The sequence below is a fragment of the Nelusetta ayraudi genome, unplaced genomic scaffold (assembly GCF_046127955.1).
Source record: "Nelusetta ayraudi isolate G7.1 ecotype Tasmania unplaced genomic scaffold, CSIRO-AGI_Nayr_v1 ptg000116l, whole genome shotgun sequence".
Taxonomy (NCBI): domain Eukaryota; kingdom Metazoa; phylum Chordata; class Actinopteri; order Tetraodontiformes; family Monacanthidae; genus Nelusetta; species Nelusetta ayraudi.
Window position 1 is genome coordinate 68,048 of NW_027466166.1, and position 23,671 is coordinate 91,718.

The 23,671-nt window shown below is 44.1% G+C and overlaps 3 protein-coding genes across 6 annotated transcripts in view; 1 reads left to right on the forward strand and 2 right to left on the reverse strand.

Annotated features, from left to right (window-relative positions):
- Nucleotides 1-824: 824 nt before the first annotated feature.
- foxd5 (forkhead box D5) lies at nucleotides 825-2,209 on the reverse strand. Its single transcript, XM_076049478.1, has one exon. The coding sequence runs from the start codon at nucleotides 2,081-2,083 to the stop codon at nucleotides 1,058-1,060; it is 1,026 nt and encodes a 341-aa protein (XP_075905593.1). The 5' UTR covers nucleotides 2,084-2,209; the 3' UTR covers nucleotides 825-1,057.
- Nucleotides 2,210-3,826: 1,617 nt separating this feature from the next.
- On the reverse strand, nucleotides 3,827-14,732 carry cbwd (COBW domain containing). The gene is made up of 15 exons (XM_076049477.1): nucleotides 14,588-14,732; nucleotides 14,295-14,381; nucleotides 13,867-13,963; nucleotides 13,681-13,772; nucleotides 12,351-12,410; nucleotides 11,829-11,866; nucleotides 10,895-10,941; nucleotides 10,145-10,231; nucleotides 9,800-9,844; nucleotides 9,082-9,138; nucleotides 7,018-7,069; nucleotides 5,033-5,101; nucleotides 4,887-4,952; nucleotides 4,648-4,774; nucleotides 3,827-4,305 (listed from the first exon to the last, which is right to left on the reverse strand). The coding sequence occupies exons 1-15, from the start codon at nucleotides 14,700-14,702 to the stop codon at nucleotides 4,232-4,234; spliced, it is 1,113 nt and encodes a 370-aa protein (XP_075905592.1). The 5' UTR covers nucleotides 14,703-14,732; the 3' UTR covers nucleotides 3,827-4,231.
- Nucleotides 14,733-17,482: 2,750 nt separating this feature from the next.
- The window catches only part of dock8 (dedicator of cytokinesis 8), a 48,216-nt gene continuing 42,027 nt past the window's right edge, over nucleotides 17,483-23,671 (forward strand). For 2 of the 4 annotated variants that reach the window (XM_076049492.1, XM_076049493.1), the window contains exon 1: nucleotides 17,483-17,784. In XM_076049492.1, the coding sequence (XP_075905607.1) occupies nucleotides 17,732-17,784 (53 nt within the window). In that variant the 5' untranslated portion in view covers nucleotides 17,483-17,731. The remainder of the gene's footprint in view (nucleotides 17,785-23,671) is intronic. The other 2 variants (XM_076049491.1, XM_076049495.1) reach the window with 1 other exon arrangement.

A 23,671-nucleotide genomic window follows, 5' to 3' on the forward strand; every position in this document is an offset into this window, starting at 1 on the left:
ACTGAATTGTGTCGGGACCGGTCTGCAACCAGACACTGCCCTCTGTCTGTCTGTCTGTCCATCCGTCTGTCTGTCTGTTTGTCTGTCCGTCCGTCCGTCTTTCTCACTGTTTGTCCGCCATGCAGCAGTTACAGTAAGAGCAACTTGTTTAGCCACCAAAATCTCTCTTAGGTCTTTTTTAAATCCATAGTTTCATTCTGAACATATTTTGATTTTATCGATTTGTGTGTATATTGTACAATATGTGTCACTGTAAGGTGGATTGATCATCGATATCATCGATCATCGATATTTAAAACTCTCAAATCGAGTGGATCTTCAACGAGGTTGATGCTCAGTCCCTCTTAAAGATAGTAAATACCCCCACCTAGTGGCAGACCAATGGAGCTGAAATTTCCTGAACGTCTTTCTGCAAATTTCGTTTTTTCTTTCAAAATTAGTTTTTGCTGATTGGGAGGAACTTAGATCATGAAACATTAATTCTGCTAATTTTGTTTCTTCTTCTTTTAATAATGATGATAATAATAATAATAATAATAATAATAATAATAATAATAATAATAATAATAATAATAATAATAAGAAGAAGAAGAAGAAGAAGAAGAAGAAGAATGTTTATGATGATGATGTCAGAACGTAAACACGTTTCTTAAACTAAACAAATTGTTTACATTTTGATATTGCGATATTGTTTTTCTACTAGGATTTTGTTGTTGTAGAATGTTGTATCTGGTGCATCATAGTTATTAATATTATTAAACAAAGAAATACTCTATGGAAAGAAACTTTTCTGCTGCTAGAGGTCAACACTAAACACAGACAGCTTTTTATATTTACATCTTTAGTATATTTATTTTTGACACGGTCATTCGTAACAAAACACATTCGTCAGCAAAGGCAGGTATACTTCCACAAATATATTAACAAACATCTTATTTACACCTCGCTTCATTTAAGACATAACTGAATGTCGACGCACATAAATATCATGCAATTCGGGAACATTTCTTTAAGAAATGAACTGGACCACCGCGCCTCCAGCCAGTGACTGGTAGCTTCAGCAGTAGGAGAGCCTGAGCTGCTCGTTCAGTGTTGCTGTGCTCAGCATGGTTCCAGTGTAGAAGGGGGCTCTGGGAGGCAGCAGGATGGACGGAGCCAAACAGGCCGACATCAATTGCTGACCGTAGCCGAGCACACTGGGCTGCGTCTGCTGACTGACGGTGCTCGGTTTGCTCATGATGCTGTCGATGCTGAAGGAGCACTTGGTCTGCGCGACGGGCTTCGGCTCGGCGCGTAGCTGCACGCTCGAGTCTTTGGGCCTGCTGGGGTTTGGAGGGCCGTGCTGAGTTTGCGGTGGTGGGAGGTGATGGTGATATGGAGAAGGGGTCACCATGATCCCATCCGCCAGGGGGATGTAGGAGATGGGAGCCGCCGGCAACTGGCTCACCTGGCCCTGCGCGCTGTAGGATGACTGTCCGTAGGGCCGGTAGCAGCCCAGGTTGGAGTAAAACACCAGTCCGTCTTTGCCGAGTCCCGGGTGGTTTCTTTTAAAGCGCTTCCTTCGCCGCAGGAAGCTGCCGTTGTCGAACATGTCCTCGGAGGCGGGGTCGAGGGACCAGTAGTTACCTTTTCCCGGGTTCCCGGGCTCCCTCGGGATCTTGATGAAGCAGTCGTTGAGGGACAGGTTGTGCCTGATGGAGTTCTGCCACGCCGGGAACTTGTCTCTGTAGTAGGGGAACTTGTTGCTGATGAAGTCGCAGATGCCGCTCAGCGTCAGCTTCTTCATGGGGCTCTGCAGGATCGCCATGGTGATGAGGGCGATGTAGGAGTACGGCGGCTTCACCGAGCTGCTCGGAGCCTTCCTGGACGGCGGGACGTCCGAGCAGAAGCTGCTCTCGCTCTCGCCCGACGAGTCCGGCTCGGATGAGTCGAATTCAGCGCCGGATTCCGCCGAGGAGCCGTGGTCCGCGGGGCGGTACGGAGGCCCGAGCGCTGCTGCCTCGTCCCCGCCCACGATGTCGATCTCCTCGTCCACGGGCAGTGCGGCGTGCCGTGAAGTGGAAAGGTCACCGGAGAGAGTCATTGTCGCGTGCAGGATGTTCAGTCAGATCAGACAGACATCAGTAAATCGCCGCGCGTAAAGGGGGGGGTAGGCGGCCTGACCCGTGCGTAAAGACGCGTCCGCTGTGCGCGTCCCGGCTCGTTTGTAAAAGCAGATGTTTGGAGCGGCTTTATATGCCGAGGGGCTGCTGGCCTGAAGGCCAGTCCCATCAGCCCTCTGGACCTATCAGAGTGGCCCCTCGCCGCAGGGGTCCAGAGGGGGTGAGCTCGCATGAGGGGGTAACACGGGGAGTTGTGATGTGCGAAAGGTCTGTTTATGCAAAGACAAGCCTGACTTTTGAAGAACGCGTCGTTCTAAACGCGAAAAACAAAATAGATGCTAAACTATAACAAAACAAAAAAAATGGTTTGATAGGAGTTTAATTGCCAGAAGTCTCAGCACAGCGGCATTGCGCATTTGTTTGATATGAGCTGATTTAAGGGGACATAATGTGATGCGGTCTTTTCTTCTTCTTCTTCTTCTTCTTCTTCTTCTTCTTCTTCTTCTTCTTTTTAAGCATTATCCTGCTCGATTTTCTTGTGACATATTTCATTTACAAGTTTAAAAAAAAAAAAAAAAATCCTGATGCATTGAACCCACTACTTAGATCTGACACAGCCTTTGCGTTTTTAAGAGAAGGAATCCAACCATAATCAACCATAGAGTGGCGAAACATTAATTTGTTAAGTGTGTAAGACTGCCCGGTTGTCTGTTAGGTCACAGTAAACAACTTCTACATGGGTGAACTGAGATCAGCTGATGATCAGTCTGGTGTCAGTAGTGCGAGAGACTCCGCCCACCCCGTGATATAAAGAGACTATGCAGCCTCCCCGCTTTTTGTATCCCCAGCGGGTTCGTTTAGTTTGCCACCTCTGGATGCCCGCGGGTGGTGTGACCATGAAAATGGCCGTGGCGGGGGTCCCCACAGGCAGCACAGAAAAGATGTAATAGTCGCCTTAACGAGGCCATCAGCATCAGAATCGAGTAGGAAACGACGCAGCTGCGCGGTGCGCCCTGGGCTGCGGGGCTCAGCGCGGCTTTACGACGTGTTATGAATGGAGCGGCAGCATCCTCAAAGCAAAACGCTCCCACGGCGGATATGTGACAAATCGTGCTGATATCTCAGTTGCAAATGACCCGAGATGGGAAAACTACGCCTTCCCGGTCCCCTGGCAAGTCCCGCTGAGTGTGTGTGTACTGGGAAAAGCTCGAGCAGACACCCACGACAGAAAGTTGGTGGAGGAGGGGTCATACATACTCACCACTTGGAGGCAGATTAAATGATTATTTGTGTGAATGTGTTATGTGTAATTTCCCAAAATATAGTTGTTCTAGTCAGTTTTTGTGACCCTCGAAAACCCACAAGTGAATGCATCATTAAACGTGGAGGTGGATAAATAAAATATTGGATTTGTCCAAAATGACACTAACCCAACAAGTCTTAAACACTAAAGTTAAATATTATTTCCCCCACAACATTATATAGCCCTAGTTAACCTGAAGTCCACTGGATGGCAAAGTTGCAAACTCTGTAACAAGGTGTTAATGCTTTTGGAAACCCTCTTTGCACTTTGTTGAGTGCCACAGTGACCAGCTTAACACTTCAACACAAATGCACTTTTGTCTTTAACAGTATGTTAATGGCCTTCGCTGGCTCGAACAACCCAAGTTCTGTTACGTGTGAAGGGCGTCATTTCCTGACAGCGTCAATTTCAAGCACTGGAATGGACTTTCAGGGAACAACTTTATTGAAAATGATTTTTACAAGCAGGGCATTAAAATCCAGTCACTTTCAATGCCTTATTTTGGAAGCAGCAAACTAAGGCGACAGTATTTGCACGATACAATCAACCTATAAATCTTTCTCTTCGTAAAAATACACACAGCAGTGGTTACAGCTCCGTCCTCAGCCGCGGCCTTGTGCCGTCGTCCTCTCACACGTCACGATCAGGATGAGTTCTCATTTTGCATGTGTGGCTCTGCAGCCGTCTTTGAAATGTTGCTGCTGCTGGAGCTGCTGTTCCTAAACCGTAGTCTCGGCCATCCTCTGAAAAAGCTCCTGATTTTGGTCAGGAAATGTTCCGAGGTCATGAGGACAGAGACGCAGCTAATGCCGAGAGGAACAAGAGGCTAGTTTTTCTCCGCACTTTGCACCACTGACGACAAAAACTGCTCCTGTAGTATCCCCTTGTCCAGGTTTTTACCTGCAAAAAGAGAGGAGAGAGGATAAAAATAAACACCTTTTTTATTTTCAAGAAAAACCTTTTGGTCAATCTGTAAATTAGGAATGAATACATGCATGTTAAAAGCATGCAAGTTACAGAAAACTCTAGAGCTACCATTGGCACATACTTAGTATTGATAAAGTAGTTTTTTTGGGCGGGGGGTTGTTTTTTAAACGACCCGATGAATTTGGCACCAGTTAACAAATCACTTGTCTTCACGCTGCTGTGTAATAATCAGAAAATCGCTGTGTGTGTGTGTGTGTGTGTGTGTGTGTGTGTGTGTGTGTGTGTGTGTGTGTGTGTGTGTGTGTGTGTCTTCACCTATAAAGACCAGGCGGTTGACCCGCGGTGTCCCCTCCCAGAGCTGAGGGGTCTCATTCAGCTCATAGAGCTCGTGGACCCCCTGCAGCATCACTTGGTGGGCTTTACCTGCAATGGACACTATGCCCTAAAACACAAACACACAAGTCACAGATTAACCAGCTCTGAATGAGGCGTTTGGAACGCACGTTTAACTGATCACCGCCGCCACCTGGGGGAGGCATTGTCCCTCAACGTACCTTTGAACGTATGACGGTCATGGGATGGCCCGTTTGGTTTTGGAACGTCTTTTCCCACAGGAGTTCCTGAAACGGTGGAAAATGGGTGTTTACTTTACAAAGGACTGTTTTGTGTGGAGGCCACGTAAAGTGAGTGGGGAGTGCACCTGGATGAAGATGTTGAGGGCGTCCTCGCAGAGATCCCCGGCCACTTCAAACGTCACCGTTAAAATGCTCTGAGGGGCCGGAGCACAGTTGGCAGGTTTTCTGTTATTTAAGCGCGTTTAACTCAACCACAGAAAACAACAACAACAACAACAACAAATAATTGACTCTTCATTGGCTGTTTGAAAACTACACATACATTTTCAATGTGTTTATTTTCTGCACATCCAACAATAAAATCATCTGAATTTGGAATGCAGAATAGCGTGGAATTAATGGCGTCACTTCCTACTGAGCCGCACATCGTCTGAGAACAAGTTGCATCTTAAACACTCAGACTAAAGTTTGCACAAGTTCCTTGTTCCTCGTCCTGAAGTCGCATTCATTCAGTGAGTCCATAGCGACGATCGTATGAATGATGTGATAACAGGGAATATTGAGCCTACTTCAGGATGTGAACATCTGCAACATGTGCGCATTCGTTTGTGCAATGTTCTGATGTCATACTCTGGGCTCGGGTGAAACCAGGAAAGCCATTAGGAAAGTTAAACACAAGTGTTTCTTTTACACCTGGGCTGATGGCTTTGTCAACAGCCGTGTCAAAATCCACAACTCTTCCAAGTACCTGAAACCCGCTTGTAGCGCCTGTATTTTATCTCACTATATGCCCCCCCCCCCCCCAAACACCATCTCTCCCTGTCCTCGCTCACCCCCTGCCCCCACCCCCACCTCTCTTCCCCCAGACTTCCTCACATGCGTTAAAGGGGCACTTTGTAGATATTTTGGAGGGGGGGGTGGAAGTTTGTCTTCAAGTGTTAAGGTTACACACTTCCTTGTCATTTGGTATAACAACAGAAAAACAGCATTCTCATTTACATGAAAAGAGCGGTGTGAGCAAAAGGAGGAGGAGTGGGGGGGGCGGTGGGTGGGTGTGGGGGACTCGCTCTGAGGAACGGTCCGAGCCTCATGCGGGAAAAGGGGAACCAGAGAAAACAGACAACAATAGCGGTGTTTGCAGACGCAAACAGCCTTCATCTCTGCTCATCCTGTAGTAAAAGTTCCTGGGTATAAAGCTGAGATTAGGCGTGATTGACTTGGGGAGTCTTTGGCTGTGGGAAAAAAAAAACATCAAGCAGAGCGGCTGAACCTGGAACATTGACTTGAGATGCGTGCTGAGCGTCTGAGATGAGGCTTTTATGTATCATAATTAGGCAATGTAGACCCAGGGTCTCATTTCTGCACATCGACTGTGACTCTGACGCTCATCTCATGGAATCATAATGACCAAATCTAAGCTTTTTTTTTGTTTGTTTTGGAGAAAGACGTATGCAAAGGTTGTAAAACATCAGAGTAAACAACGTTTCTTGAATTTAAATCACGGTGAATTAGGAACATTTACTGGAGGCTGCAGCAAAAATTAAAAACATGGAAATGCAGCTGTGCAGAAGTGCAAGGTGGACGTTGATGGAGGTGGAGGCTAAGGTTGCCTCCGGTCTGAGAGTCTGAACTAACGTGAAGAAAACCAAAATGAAATGTCATTACGCATACTGACATCCAGGGATTTTGGGAGGATTACAGTTAAAGTGTTAAAAAGTTCCTCAATGACTCTCAGCTCAGACAAAAGTACAGCAATGACAAAAGGGAGGAACTTAATGACCTTTTTGTTCTTTAAAAGAAACTATTCCAACTGAACAGGTCTGTATGGCTGCGTGACCTGCATGAGATGGGACCTATTTGTAATGGAACAAGAAAACATCAAAAGCTTTGAGATGATCCGAGCAACAAAACCCCAGAAGAGAAGGTGGGGGTTTCACCAGAGTGTCACAGCCTGGGGGGGGGGGGACACAAGGCGCAACTTTAGCCTGAGGAGCTTCTGCAGGAAATTATGTGTTGGAATCAATTTGCAAACAGCACCGGGGAAACTAAGAGGAGACCTGGTGACTTTCTGGGGCCACATGAGTAAAAGACAAAGCAAGTCACACGGTACCTTGTCCAGATGAGGCTTGGTCGACTTGACGAGCTGGAGTTTCTCTGCTAGACTTTCAGAAGGAGAGAAATAAATAAGATTTCCATGTTCTTTCTGCATGTGCACATCCTATATACGCTTCAATGAGAAAACGTCCCGAAGGTGATCGTGTTGCGTTTGCTGTTGTGAAATTTAGACTTTTAAAACACCTCATTTAGGGAATATGCATAGGAAAAAAAGTGCACCTGTGCTTCAGTCAGTAAATCTCAACATGCGGCTGAAATTTCAGCCAGTTTCCAAATTGTGATGTGTTCCCAACAAAAGGTTTCAGTTATTTTTATGATTTTCAAGGAGTTCTTTTCTAATTCTTTCTTCCGTTGCCAAACTGTCTCTCTCCCACTGCCATTTCTGCACCTTCACTTTTCAAAAATCTTAACCACAATCTTTTATTGGTGGATATCTGGGCTGAAGTCAACAAAGGGTGGAGTTTATGTCAGTGGGGCTAAAATGTTGTGATATATCTATATCATATTTTACTTCTGTGTTCCTTTTCCTAAAAGTGTTTATAATGCTTTTATAACACACTTTTCCGCATCTTTAATTCTTTTAATTACAAACAAAATTTGCATATCTTTGGTTGGAAAAAAAAAAGAAATCTTAAGTATTTTACTTTAATATTATTTGTTTGCCCTCTTAATCTTTTAGAAGCGGGACGACACTTTGTCCTGCCTGCGCTCACAATGGCCGTATCGCCGCTTAATGACTCAACTTTGAATGGACTTGTGAAAACTTTAGAAATGGCAGTTAAACCCTACAAAACAGCCCCACCAAACAAACCCGGGCCCTTGTTCTTCTCCCACCACCCCGCCTCCCCTTCTCGCTGACCTCACAGGCGGGCTGAATGTTGCGTCCAGCCGCTTGAGTCCCGCTTGCTGTTAGTACCACACAGGCGGAGCGGCGGGGGGCCGCTTCAAACAGCCCGCGTGGGATTGAGGGGAGGAGGTGGAGGGTGTGGGTGGCGTGGAGGTGGGGAGGGGTGGAGGGTCCCCCCGACTCTCAATGGCAGGGGGAAAGGAGCTATCTGTCGGGACAAGGGGCAGCTCCTCGGGAGCCGGAGGACACACACGGCTGTAATCCTCTGCAGCTGGCCGCTGAAACACCGAGCGAGGGCATGTAAGGGAGGCTTTAACGCAGCGGCCCCGTTCCATTCACATGAAAGGACGAACACTGACTCTATTCATGAGGATGACATTCTGCGGCGGGGGGGTAGGGGGCACACACAATATGATGACCACCCCGCGGTGCGACGGGGGAACGCTCAATTAAAAAAAAAAGGGGAAAAAGAAAGAAGAGTCTGTTAATTAGAGGCGAACGCGGCGGGGTGACGTTTATTGAAGACGGCTGGCGGCCAGAGTGAGGTCTTGATCTTCTTCTCGCTGTAAATGCCCGTGGTCGAGATTGTCGTGGCACAACAATACGACACAGTGTCACTCTTTCAGCGGTTGGCGTCATGTTCTGCCTTCAGTAACCTCTGGAAACAAGTCAGGGTTTTTTTGGGGGGTGGGGGGTACTAGTGATGGTTCAGTTTGAATGAGCGGTGGAGGAAGTTGCAGTTTCAAGACCGTTCGTATTTTCTGTCCAACTGTTTCTGAAGTTCATGCTGCAGGTTAAGAAAGGGCAGGGCTTCCTCACCTCACGTGCAGCTGAGATTATTATTGAACATTTTTTCATTTCGTTTAACCTGACACACAGGTGCATTTTATGAATAATTTATATAGAGTTTGCAAATACGGTAGACTGAGGTCAGGTTCCAACATCACACTTTCAGGTCCGGATTGCAGTGGTATATTTCTTTAAGGTTATGACAGTCAGACCTCATTCTGCGCAATGTGTAGAAATGTGTTTGGAGAGCGGATATTCAACTCCAATAGAAGAAAGTAATTGAAAGAAAAATCAGAGTGGAGACGATGGAATCCCATTAGTCAAGATCCCAATAGAAAAAAAAAAAGACGTGGTTTGGGTGAAAAGTTGGTTGAGCCGATGCCACTACTTTATTAACGCTTGAAGGGAACAAAACCGACTTACTTCTCTCCGTCTTTGCTGTCAAAGGAATGCAGGTCCAAGACTTGAGACAGATCCACCCTGTGGAAGAAGACCACCCGTTCGTTACGCCTCTCTCACATTCTGTTTACAAATCCAGCGCACTGCACCGTGGCGAGGTTAATAAATCAAGACCATCGTTTTTTAACTTTTTCCACAAGTTTGGCTAAAATAACAAAACAAAAAAAAAAAAGCTCAGACAACAGGGTGGTGCTGTTTTTCCGATTAACCCCTCGCCGCGCAGAGCCTTTCATCTGCTCACCCCGGCCTGAACTCTGTTGGGGGGCAGATCAGATCCAAGACACAGCCCAACCTTTGAAACACACTGCTGGTGTTAGCCAGATGCTACCTGGCTCCAATAACGTTCTGGTACAGACTGCACGTACACACGCACACACACGCACACACACGCACGCATGCACGCGGCCGCACATGTGCGACGTTCACACATGAGCAACCGTGTCGGATTTGAAGAGCCAGGGGTCAAAGAGCAAAGACTGCTGGTAAGTGGACACCAGCGCAGGCCTGGTATTTACTTTGGGGCGCAGAATTTGGTTTCTGTGTGCGCACCATGTGTGTTTGGGCTTTGGCCGTCGCCCGACGGTGTTTATGTTTGATATATAGATCTGAGCAGCAGGCGGGGTTCATCTCAGAAGAAGAAAAGCACAGAACTTTGAAGGAAAAGCAACAAATGGTCGCTCACCTCGACTTCTGAGTTTCCAAAACCTTGACGAGTCCATTGATAGACCTGAAACAAGAAAAGGGTTTCAATAAGAATGACATATAAAACTACTTGGTGATTAGGAAGAAAGATTTTTTTTTTTTTAAATAATTAGTGACAAAAATCCATTATGCATTATGGAAAGGTTACCAGGTTCAAATTTCTTAATGGCATTCTGCCCCAAATCATTTATTTGCTTAACAAAGCAAGCTGTGGCATTTTTAGAGAGAAGCAACAAGGAACATTTACTTTAGTGTTGTGAATTTCTCCTGCTTAATTTCTCCAGCAAAATCGAGTAAGTGACAAAACGAAGTCAGTGAAACTGACCTGACTGCTTCTCTGGTCCGGCTGAGCTCCTCCTCCTTCACCAGATCCGTCTTATTGATTATAATCAGATCAGCCACAGCAACCTGCCTGCAAGGACATTAAACATATCACAGCTGATTTTTTGTTTTGTTTTGTTTTGGGTGTCTTTTATTTATTTTATTTTTTTTGCACGCGCGTGTGTGGCTGAGTTTTCATGGGTGGCAGCAGGCGCCGCTCGCTCAAATGGGAGCCCAGCGCCTGTTTAGCTTGGAGGTGAAAACACAAACAAAGAGCAGGAATGCAAAGGGGTCGTACAACGGGTCTCTTTTTCATCGCGTGTGTTTGCGGAACAGCAACAAACACACAGCTGCAGGAGGACACAAACAGAGGCGCCCGCGGAGACGGACAGGCGGGTGGCAGAAAGCGCCGTCAACAGCCGCGAGGCCACGTGTGCCACTCTGAACACTCTGAAACATTTTTACTCACTTTGGTGTCTGCAACTCATAGTCTTAAATGTATGTATATATATATACACATATATATATATATGTATATATATATATATATGTGTGTATCTTCAGATCTTTAGCTCTCTGGATCACAAAGAGCGACACAGTGAAGCGCACTAGGATTGTTGCAGGAAGTAGATTGAGACAATCGCAACCACGGGACAGCTAAACAAAAGTCAGATATGAGGTTTTTCCTCACGTCCTCAGGTCTCTATTCAGTGTTACTACAACATGGCTGGACAGACAAGTATGACCTACTGACCTGGCCGCCTCATTGGCAAGTCCGTCTGCTTTCTCCTCCGTGAGTTGCTGCAAGTTTGAAAGAGAAATGAGACGGCACACAAGTGAAGCTATCAGGAGAGTCAAATTGTAATGATTTAAAGAGCGTAAGAATAGAATTGTCATGCACGCTTTGCAAAAGATATAAACTCTTTTGGACATTTTGAAAACAAATGACCTAGAATGACCTATATCCTCGTTTGTTCACCAGGAGATCAGGAGGTGTCGCTCTGTGTGCTGAACTCAATCTGACATCAATCAATCACTGCGGGAAGCACCGACGCTTCATTTTTGAAGGTATAAATGATACCTTTTTTTTTTTTTAAAGTCAGCCGTTGGCTTTTTAATCAAATAACGTGTGTGCCATGGGGACGAAGGCCTTCTTCCGAGCGGCCGAATGCTAAAAAAGCCGACAGCTATCGTATTGGACGGATGAGGGAGAGGGTTGGAGAGGGACTGTGACAGTCCTATTACAATGGTCATGTCTCTGATATCTATTAGTCCTTCAGTCGCACTCATCCGCTCTCCTCCTCCCTGTCATCGCGCCCTTCATCTCCTTCTCGCTCTTGCGAGAGGAAGGAGGGCTGGGACGTGTCACCACAGCGAGCCTGACACCTTCAAATTAGAGCCCATTATCTGGGTGTCACTCGCTCTGTTCCCTTTTTAAATACCACCAGGGAGGCAGGATGTGCGCGAGATGCCACACACAGGGGGGGCGGGGGTGCATGGACAAGATCACAGTTTATTTTTAATTTACAGCAACAAAATAAACACTTTTTTTTTTTTTTTACACACTTTAAATTTTTTAGAAAACTGAAGTACTTGGAAGGCTGGAAAAGACGCTCATTTGAACATTTATACTGTTACTGATACACAGCCAGTGTGCAATTATGATCATCTTCAGACAGAGTACATACCTGTAGTCCATACTTGGCATCTATGACGGTGACGATACCTGTAGAATAATAGTGGAAAAGTCACCGGTGAGTAAGACCAGAGCAGACACAGTTGAGTGTACTGGCTGAAACACACACCAGTCAAACACAAACAGAAAAGAGACAACATCGAGAATTCTTTTTTTTTTGGGGGGGGGAATAATCCAGATTTCAGCTGGTAATGCCTTTAAAATTTAAAAGATTTCCCAACATGTGAATCACTAACTGACGGTTCTATGAGAAAAATCAGTGGACCAGAAATGTGTAAGTTAATAAAATTTAACTTCAATTTATAATTATTAAAGGCTTACAGTTTTTTTTATATATATAATTCAGTGTGTGGCCTTCATACACAAATACTGTTTTTAGCCTCTGCAAGTGCAACCAGTCAGGTGAGCGATTACAAGAGACCAACCAGACCAAATGATTGAAGATGTTCCTGTCACCAGTACACAGAGACAATGGCACTCTGTGCCAAAAAAAAAAAAAAAAAAAAAATCTTACCATCCAAATAGACATCACTGCCAAGTTCTGCATCCACCCAGAACATGGAGGCCACGGCTCCTGCCAGATAACAAAAACTGTTACAAACAGTCAACTGGAGCTAAATTCCTCTGTTCTAACAAGAGAAAGTTCTAGGGAGCTACGTAAAATCTAGAAAAAGGGGGTAAATCCAATCACTGAGGAGAGTGAGTCCTGCTTTCTATTTGCAACACAAGTCATTCTTAAATGTGCACAGGAATAAATGTATTAATTTATTAATGTCTTGCATATATATAAAGGCTTTAAAATCAAATCCAATCAATTTAGTCAATCAAATACTGGACATGCTACCCACAAAAACATTGATATGAAATTTCTATTTTTTGCAGGATCAAATTTCCAGAATCTATCTGTGAATCTTTCAGACCAAAGCCTCTTTGTGTGCCTGGGCTCTGTGAAGCAGATCAATCCAATATCAAACGCTTTCAATTGTTTATCAACAAACAGGTCTTTTTGTATTTTTTTCTATTTTCCTGTGGATAGAGTTATTATAGGACCCTGTGTTACCATGGCAGCCACAGCTTGTCCGCGTAATGCACCTCTGTCAAAATGCCAGACCGGAATAATAAAGCACAGTAAATATTTGATGACTATGTAATGAAACACTGGTTTTGAGTGGCATGTTTCATATAGCTCACCCAACCTCTGTTCTCTGAGAGTGAGGGGAGGGTCCCATGGGAGCCCTGATGATTGACAGCAGTGCCAGGACCAATGACAGAGCCCCGGACTGACCGTTGGTTCTGTCTGCTTGGCCCAAACAGTGTGTGTCTGTGCACGTCGCCCCCTCTTGACACCTGTCACTTAGCAAGACGCCACACTTTCATCACAGACTCGGACCCGTATAGTCTGATATTGATTTCCTAATTTAAAGTTAAGAGATAAATGGGCTTTTATATGCATATAAAAAAAGTTTGTTTATTTGGGGCAACATGGTTCATGGTTGTGGGTTCGATTCCGGACCTGGGACTTTTCTGTGTGGAGTTTGCATGTTCTCCCTGTGTCTGCTTGGTTCTCTCAGAGTTCTCCGGCTTCCTCCCACAGTCCAAAAACATGCATGTGAGGTGAATTGGAAACTCTAAATTGTCCGTAGGTGTGTATGTGAGTGCAAGTGGTGTCACCCTGCCTTCCCCCCAATGACAGCTGGGAGAGGCTCCAGCAGACCCTTGTGACCCTTAGCTCAGGAATAAGCGGACATTGCACTCTCCTCAAATAACCAAAATTGAAGACATGTTGAAAAATAAAGGCTGTTTTTTTTTTGTTTTTTTTTCAAACAGAGCAGAATGTATGATACCTGGATCGGCAAGGCCAGTTGTTTCTAACAGGATGTAGTCAAACTTCCCCTTTTTCTCCATCAGGTTCTCAATTGCTTTCAGACCGTTGTCCCTGAAAAACAGGGGAACATCCGGCAATAATAGAAACTGTTCAGCATCTATAAACAACACACAACATCAGAAAGGCTGCCGTTTACTTGTCTTACTTGACGGAGCAACAGAGGCAGCCATTCCTTAATTCGAGCCACTCCTCATAGAGTTCTCCTGCATGGCTGACTGCAAGGGACTTCTCCAGGGCACTGCCTGAAGGACGCGGATGTAGGTCAATACAGGATTAGATGACGGAAACGGTATGAGTTTTATTCCATAATTTCCCCTCAAATAACTCCTTTATCAAAAGAAAACATAGGGAAAATAACTGATCAAGAATATATAGTTTACAGCTCTCTGGACATGCAATGGCACACAAAGACTGTACTTTAGTGCCATCTAGTGCAGAGTTGAAGAAATGCCAAGAGGATCCCCGATAGATGGGTTTTTAAGGAGTATTGCGATTTTCGGTCTTGAACAGTAGCAGTTAAAATGAACACCACAGTTAATTAAAAAAAAAAAAAAAAAGAGAGAGAGAGCTTACCTTCACCAAATTCATTGAGTATAACCGCAATGCGCTTGTTGTGTTGTTCTGTCAAGATGTAGTTTAGGAGGGTGGTTTTTCCCGCACCTATACAGTAATATACAACTTCTCAGCAATTCAGCTTGTGATTATAATATGCTACAGTAAAATATTTCATTTCTGTTTTTAGTGTTGTACACGTGTATTTACTGTGGCTTAGATCAGTGAACTCTGTGGCCGTTGTTAGGGGGATAAACCAACAAATGTCTGAGAATATAATCTCTCTATGTAAGCTCATTAAAGTTGTCTCTTACCCAGGTAGCCTGTGATGATGGTGACAGGTATCTGCTCTAAAATGGGACCAGGTGGATTCTCAATGGGCACCAACTCTGGACAATCATCTTCCTCATCTATCAGCACGTCACCCATACCAGAAGTGGGGTTTGTTTTTTCCGTCACCTAAAGCGCAAAACAGTTGCAGAGTTGATTTGAAAGTTTAAAATAATGATGATTTTAAAATGACAACACCATAAACGGAAGACATGCCAGTCAAAGTAAATCCTCAACTAGAAGATTTCCATACGTGCTCCACTATAAACCTCATCAAATAACTGATGAGATTTAGCTGTGAGAAATACAGTATATCATCGCGAAACAAAACATGCAATTCAAGAAAAATAACACATGTATAGCATTATTACGTATGAATAAGCCTGACCACGCGGATATTAGCAGTTCTCTTAAAAATAACATTGTTGTTTGCACAGCAAGGACTATTCCAAACGATATTTACTTAATAGAAGACACTGTAATCGTGCCGCCTTGTATTTGTAAGCCGACAGTCCGATTCGGAAGTTCTCACCAAAGGTTCTTTCTTCAGTTCTACTGCAACAGTGCGATTCGACAGCGAGCTACACCGTAAACAGTCCGTGTAGGGATTATAGCTGCGAGAACAGTTCCGCTTTCGTGAACCAATCAGAAAACTAAGGTCTCCACTTACCTCGTTTTATTTGATACCAGCAGAAAATGTAACATTTTTAGCCCCATTTGTTGCAAATAATAATAATAATAATAATAATAATAATAATAATAATAATAATAATAATAATAATAATAATAATACATAAAACATTTCTACCTGCCTCCGCTGTGTTTAATTTTGTTTTCTCGCTCGGGGCGTAAATTCATCATTAAAAACAAAGTTCTTGTGATGACAAAAGTGAACCACAAGAGGGCAGACTGCATTGAGGGGAATTGCTGGTAAAGGAGTTAGAGCGTTTTTTTGTAATAACAATTTCTTAAGTGCATGGCTACGTACGTAAGACAATTCTGCAAATATATGAAACATACCTCCATCAAAGCCAAGGCCGGAGACTTTTTCTATATTCATTAAAGTCTGTTTAAAAAAACAAACAAAAAAAAACAAACCTCTGCAATAGATTCCACACATTATTTGGAGTGCACTTAGCATGGACTACTCATTTCCATTTAACCACATTTTTTCCATGGCCAAAGAGACGACGGGCAGCAATGAGGAAGTTGTATTTTAAGTGGATAGAGTGGAACCTGTTATGATATGTCAGTTGTGTGCGTGTGTATTTGTCATATAAGAGAAAAGTTCCTCTTGCAGATTTAAAGGAAAAATAAAGCAAATAAGTCCATACATAAGTAAATAAGTAACTTACCTTAAATATAATCTAAAGGCATAAACACCACAGTTCCTCATAGATGCCTACAAACCTGCATTGTGTTGTTGCTTTATCACAGTAGCCCACATTGGCAAGGTAACAAATCAATTGCACAAGTGTAATGACCTAACTTTCATTTTCATAGTCTAAACTTGAAAAAAAAAACTTTAATAGGGTTGGTCATTGGGACATTCACTGAAATGCTTAACTGTGACTTCACAACTAAAATCTTTCATTTGCATTCGTGCGGACGTGCCCATTGGCAGGCCTATACAATTGCAGCATTCTTTACATCCTGCCGAAACAGTGTAGGGGAAAAGTCATTGGTTGTTATCACAGGGCTCATCAGTCATGGTATTCAGACGGAGAGTAGTCCATGCCTTTTGTGTTATTCCGGTCCTCTTTCATTTTCATTCTTTTGGACGACCGTCTTAATTAAAAGCTCTGGCCACAAGGTATGCCAGAAGACTAACTCGTATTTAAGGACAGCCTGTTTAAGTGGCAGGGGACCCTTTCGGCATTGCTGACGGGCAGTCACTGGTTTAGTGGCTTGGGGGGTTGGAGGGGTTGGAGGGGTTGGAGGGGTGGCTTTCGGTAAAGATACTGCCAGGGGCCCCTGAACATATCAAAGACAAACTGCCATCTCTGCATCTGTCACTTATTTATGGAAACATCACCTCTGACGCACTCTAAACAATGTGCACGAGGGAGGGTTGGTTAGAAGGTATCAACTATGTCTTATTCAGGTGTGGGTCAACTACGGCCCAGAACATCCAGCCTAAGTTCCCTCAGTAAGTGGAACAAATTGTATTTAACATTTGCCTGGTAAAAATAGAATAGAATAGAATAGAATAGAATAGAATGCCTTTATTAATCCTGAATTGTGGAAAATGGCATACTTACAACAACAGTATAGTGCAGGCATGGGCAACCTATGGCCTGGGGGCCACATGTGGCCCGTTAAACTTTCCTCCAAGTTTCATTGAACTTGAAGAAATTCTATTCATAGTAAGTAAGCGATAAAATTACTGTATTTCATCAATTTTTCCATTGTTTTAAAAGTCATTTCAATAAAGAGCTAAACACCATGGGGCTTCTAAGACACATATTTTGTTGTAACACTTTTGATTTTCAATTCACATACATATCCCACAATATATTTTTTTGTCTCCCATGAGGTGGCTCACCAAATCACTCCATCCATCTGCTCCTGCTCCTCCAGCCCCCTCTGTCAAACTTTAGGACCCAATTTTGACCGGAGCCATCAGTCAAAAGGTTTGCCCAGCTCTGCTCTCACCTATCTATCGATCGCGTTGGGATGTGGTTTAAACTCGCTGCTCGCGGTGGAGGAGGTCGCGTGCCTTATCCCGCGTGTCTCGTCGTCGTTCCCTCCCACCCTCGCGCAGCCACTATCTCTCGCGCGTGCACCCTCCTCCCCCTCTCTTTTCTCTCTCTCTCTCTCTCTCTCTCTCTCTCTCTCTCTCTCTCTCTCTCTCTCTCTCTCTCTCTCTCTCTCTCTCGCTACGGGATGACTCAAATCGAATGCGGAAGTTTACACCCAGGAAAGCCGCTGCCCCCGAGTCGGAACGGCGGGATGAGTGTTGACATGACGGCGGAGGAGTTGTAGCGAGGCTTTTGGAGGAGCGAAGCAGCGGCGCCTCGTCGGTGACAGCGAGGCAGCGGAACCGCGGGAAGACTCCGGAGACAGCGGGTGGTGGAGTGAGGGGGGAACCGGCCCCGGACTCTCTCTCTCTCTCTCCCGGCTCACATATGGCTTCTCTGGGCAGCGCGGACCGACGGGCTTTTGCTCTGAAAATCAACAGGTAAACGAATCCTGTCGTTTGACCGCCGGGCTGCACTGAAGTGGAGCGTTGGAGAACTTCTTGGTAGTTCGCCGGGGGAATATTAGCATGGAATGGCTCGGTCGTGACAGCGGGAAGGTATTCCACAGCCACATGTTGTGAATCTTAACGCTGCCTGTTAATTCGCTATTGTCTCGAATGGAAATGGAAAGAGAGCCTGTGGGATACACTAACTCTCGTTGAACTTTCTAACCGGGCCCATAATTCGCTTTTATGCCAAAGAGGCAGACACACGAGCAGCTCTTTGCACACGTCGTTAGTTACCAAACAGTACGGAACGGAGTTGGTTTAATTTGTAACGTCGCGCGATATTTATTTTTTTTTTTCCCCCAGCAGAAGAGGAAGAGGGTTGATTGTGATCCTCAATCAAGTGCTTCCGACACGGGCAGACGTGACCATACGGCGTGCTATAAATGATCAGGGATGTGTGATCATAGTTCCTCCTGTGACACATGCCAGGTGTGGAGGAAGTCTCTACATGGAAGTCTATTGTGTTGCAATCCCCCCGCCGGACGACACATATTAGAACTAATACTTCCTGTGATGACCGGCGCAGTGCATGGACGTGGCTTAACGAGGCACGCTGAGAACCTTGTCAGACGCATGTCAAGTGATTACACTGTGCATGCGGATGTAAATGGTGCAGAGTTGTTTACACAGTGTGAACGTATTTGGTTCAGAATCCGCACTTTTAATACATGTTACAACAGATCGAGACATCCAGACATGTTAGAGACGCAACGAAGCATGGGTTTCAGCAAAAAGGAGAAAGAAAGAAAGAAAAGAAAACAGTGTTTTGTCGGCAGCTGTAAGCACAGTGACAGCTTTTTGTATAATGAATAATGAAGGTATGCTCAGAGTACAGGCTGAAAAATAGAGATGTGAAAATGCTTAAAAATAAGACCTTTGAAACAAAACTTTACAGTGATTAAAATGAAGAAGAACAGGAAATCTTTGCAAGGCTGAAAGCAGTTATTTTTTTTGGCACTCCAACTACTGTAACTGTTTCTAATGAAAACCAAGGCGTTCCTCTGTTAGTGTCTAACATGCTCAGTCTGCAACAGCACTGGGATGTGGTGGAAACAACATGAACTGTTAAACACTTACTGTTGCTGAATGGTCATAACATAATGCAAAGCTAAATTTAAGAGCTGGCTGCTGGAAATGTGTGACCTGCCAAAGATGTTCTCCAGTGATGCTTTTTGGAATTTCTGTCTGTGGTGGTTGAATAATTTTCTTAAATTATCTCAGACTTCTACTGATAATAATAGTTGTTTGTTTTTTTTAACCACCAGTTTGAAAGATTGCCACTTAGAGAACACAGAAGTGCAGGACTTAAAAAAAAGAAAGAATGTTAGACTTGAACAAAATCATGCTTTTCAGTAACAAGTGGAGAGATGTGCACCATCAAAAAGCAAGTGTGTTCACGCTTCTTTATGACCACTGGAACCAAACCTTAGGAAATATGTCCTCCAATTCTAGGAGTAGATGCAGCAGTTTTCATTGTAACCTCTCGAGCACTTAGTCTCTATCTGTCTATCAGGATGGTTGCGTGGAGGAAATCCTGCTTACTGGATGGAGACACTGTGTCTCTCTGGTTTCACTTCGCTTTTTGCGCGTGACCAGATTTAAACCAGGAAACGTCGGCTTCTCATTGAGCACATGGGTAGAAATGCAGAATGGGAAAAAGAATGTAGGCAACATGGCAGCTAAAAACGTGTACAAGGCTGGCACGGCGTGCAGCTAGGAGGTGGCGAACACACTCAATATTGTCCCGGCGAACATGATGCGACCTGTGAGCATATGGTGACAGGTGTGAGGACAGCTGTAGGCGCGGGGCCTCTGTTGTTTGGTTGCCTTTAAGTGGCGTGGGGCTTCGGGTTGAGTTGCATCTGAGTTTCCTCTGCCCACTGACACGTGATGACCTCCACTGACTGTTGATGAGCGGTTGGTGTGATTGGGACAAGGCGGTTAAGATAACCCTTGACTGTTGTTTCAAAACGACATGCTTCTCGAGCTCCATCTCTTACTGAACTCCCCATATATGAGAAAAGTCCATCCTTTAGTTCCTTCGCCTGTTCCAATTTCAGAAAGTGTGCACCATGGCTTTGGACATCGGCACCAGTGTATTTAGTTGTAGTCTTTTGACTAGAATGTTATTTAGTTTTAATCATAATTTAATCATCAGATTTTTTTTTTTAGTTTCAGTATTTTTAATTATTTTAGTCGACGAAAACTACAATAAATTAAGTGGATTCCTGATATCTTCGCGCCCCAGTTTTTACAAAGTGTTTCATTTTCTTTCATATCAAATGTGAAGTGCGTCCAAATGTCCTGTGTCCTCTTCCTCCCCGGTGTTGACGTTTGGTCTCAAACTAGTCTGTAGCAGTTAATCTGTGTCTACCTACTACGTAACATCCCGACCACGTGGCTCTGATTGGTTTTCTGCCCAACTCCTCCAGCCACTTTCTAAATCATAATTTCCTTCCACAAACAAAATGAGCTTTGATTGGATCTCGTCTCTGACAAACATTTTCGTCTTGTTTTTTATTCATTGACAAAAATGTCAATACACCTCGTCATTGTCTTATTCCTTGTGAATAAATTTGTATTTAGCCATTGCCTCATTTTAGTAAAAAAAAAAAAAAGGTTGTTGACGATAACTACAACGAAAAATTTTCGTCAACAAAAATAACACTGATCGGCACTTGGTGATGTCACAAAGGGCACTGATTCCCCTCTCTCAGAGTGACAACACCTCCTGAGACTAGCTGCCAAATGTTCTGATGAACTTCTGACCACGCGGGAGATACAGAAAGGCATCAGTTTCAGGAGGAAGCTATAAATGAGTCTGTTAACAGAGACTGTTTTTAATGCAAAGATGCTCCACTGGGCTTCAGAATGAAAAATGAAGACTTGGATAAACTGACATAATGCAAGACCCTTACAGGATCCAAACGCCGCTAGAGGTTGAGCATATGAGCCCCATTGGAATTTTTTTTTTTTCATGCTGGGAGCCGTCATTGACGTCACTCCTGCTGAAATTTGTTGATTGCCGGACTTGTGCCGACCTCCCTCTGACAGGAAGCAGAGTTTGTGATGGCGCCGATAGCAGCGAGACCCATTAAGTCTGGAGACATTTGATACTATGAGACACAACAGGGGCATCCCTTTGGACTGATACCGACATGTACGCCAAGATTCTCTCTCTATTTTGTTTTATCTTCTTTTCTCAGTGAACGGACTCACGGGAGAGGGGTTTTTAAGTCTCTAACGTGTCAGCTGAAGGAGACGCCCACTTCTACTGACGAGATAATCATGAAGATAACCACAGAGTGCAGCGGCATTCTTGGGGTGGAGTGGGAGAGGGTCATGTCACGAGGGATAAAGAGCGATAATGGTGGGTTAAATTATAGATCTGGCTATTGGGCGTTCTGAATATCGGTGAGACTGCTGTTTTCCAGCGGGACCCAATCTGTGGAATGCTTGGCCAGGGATTCCAGGAGCACTCGCAGGAACAGACCATATGCACACACAGCAAGTGTAGGCCTGCAATCGGCAGCATGACCCAACAAAAACCCTTTTCGGGCAGAGAAGTTGCAAGGGAAGGCTTTTCTCCCTCTCCCGTCGTGCGTGTGTGAGGCCCTCCGCAGCTTATCAGGCGATTTTCGCGAATATGAAGAAGTGCCTCTTTGCTTTGGTGCGATGTCCTGACAGCGACATAAAGCTGCTGTTTGATCTAGTTTTTGTATTGACGTGCAGCGGTGCTTATACGCGCAGCACTGTAGGTGTGTTTTGACAGCTCATACATTCTTAAAGCAGCGGGGTTGCACTCAGCGCTGCTCTGTTCAGTTGGATTTTCTCTGTTGAATTCCTAATGCAACAGCCTCTTGCATTTTCTGGATACAGAAGACGATCCACATGGAAAGATCCACATACTAATTCATTAACACAAAGTGACAAAGGGAGTTGAACAGTTCCACACAATCAGTCGGTTATACGGTTCTTTGATTTAACGTTTTAATCTGTCGTTTATACGCCAGAAAAATTGTTTATCCCAAGATACAGTATTTAGCTCCAGGGGCTTCACCGTCTGGAGGTTGTGTTGTTTGCCATGCATTCTGCTTTTTGTTTTGGTCTGAAGGAACAGCTGTTTTAAGGCAGATTGGATTTGAATGCATTAATGAATTCATATCTCACTGTTGATTTCCTGCGGTTAAGCTCCGAAGCCTGCTCCACATCAGCAGTCACCATGTTTACATGCACACAAGAAATCTGGTCACTAAGGGATATTTGGTTACTCGGGAAGTCACATGACCTGGGATACCAAACAGCTGTGTATGAAAACACCAGATTGGTAATATAATATGGTAAGATCCCATCTTGACCTCGGTCTCATTATGGGAGTGAGGTTGATGTTTTTTCGTGTTAGTTTAATGGTCATTTTCTTTTAGAAAGACGGTAAGAAAATGACTTTTTGTCATGCTACTGCGGTCGTTTACAGTCATCCGAGACCTGTTTTCACTGATCACGGGTCTGATTTCTGAAATATTTTATATGATCTATGCTAAAAATGTACACGAGTAGTGACAAATTCAAGCAAACAACTTATATATGTAGTTATGCACAGGTGAAAAGGACATCTAAGCCCCCTTTCAACAAATCATGTGCCAAAAGTTTGTGTTAGCACTCTCACCTCACAGCAAGAAAGTCACAGGTTCTTTCCCCAGACATGGGTTTCCCCTGTGTGGGTTCTCAGGTACTCCAGCTCCAGCACCACAGCGATGAATGGATGGATGGATGGATTGCAGGATGGATGGATAAATCATTTTCTTTCTCCATAACCAAAGTTTTCTCTGCTTCCTGAAGTCCGGCTCTTCTTTCCGTGTTTTTCTGTTTCATTCTAGATGTCTGCAGCTTGCAAAAGGGAACTCTTTTCAAACAGAAAACTGCTGACTGGACAGTTAACTCAGAAAGCAAGAGTACAGAAAAAGCTACTTGTGTTTGCGGCAGCTATTATACCATCAATAGGCCTATTGGAAAAAAAAAAAAAAAAACTCCCTTTTTTCAGAAATTACCTATCAGAAGCAGTCTTAGCTATGTTTCTGTAATAGTGGTAAACAGTGAGAGTGGGCCAGCAAAATCTGGCCTCTGTACTGCATTATAGATTCTCCATTTATTTTTTAATTCTTTAAAAAAAAAAATTTTTATTATTATTTTGAAATCCATCAACAACAAAATTAATATTATCTACTTATTGCTTCATACTCGTGCTGTGACTCAGGGCGTCTTTGGATTTATGGAACAAACACTGAAAAAGATGGAGGCCTCCCATGCGAGGGAGGGGGGATGACAGATGCTGCCTGCTGCGACAAGCTGTTTTTCTACACTGCTCAAACCGTGTCTACTGGGCACTGCTGTAACAGCGCTGATTACGCTTTTACTTGCCTGGTCTTTTTTTAGGCGGCGGCCATGAAAGTGTGTCATTGTGTGCGAGCGGACGAGTCTTAGCGTCGTGCGTATGATTTTTTTTCAAACTAAGCCTGTGTGTGTGTGTGTGTGTGTGTGTGTGTGTGTGTGTGTGTGTGTGTGTGTGTGTGTGTGTGTGTGTGTGTGTGTGTGTGTGTGTGTGTGTGCAGACTAGAATGCCAACTTTGCTCAGTGCAGTGCAGTGTCAGAAGTCTGGCCGTCATTTATTACATTCATACATAAGGTTCTTACATACTAACCAACCCACACATCAGTCCCCAAGACCCACTGCACCCGAGAAGTAAAAGTAGATACCATGATAAATTTCATATTGATATTGCATTATTATTATTATTATTATTATTATTATTATTATTAT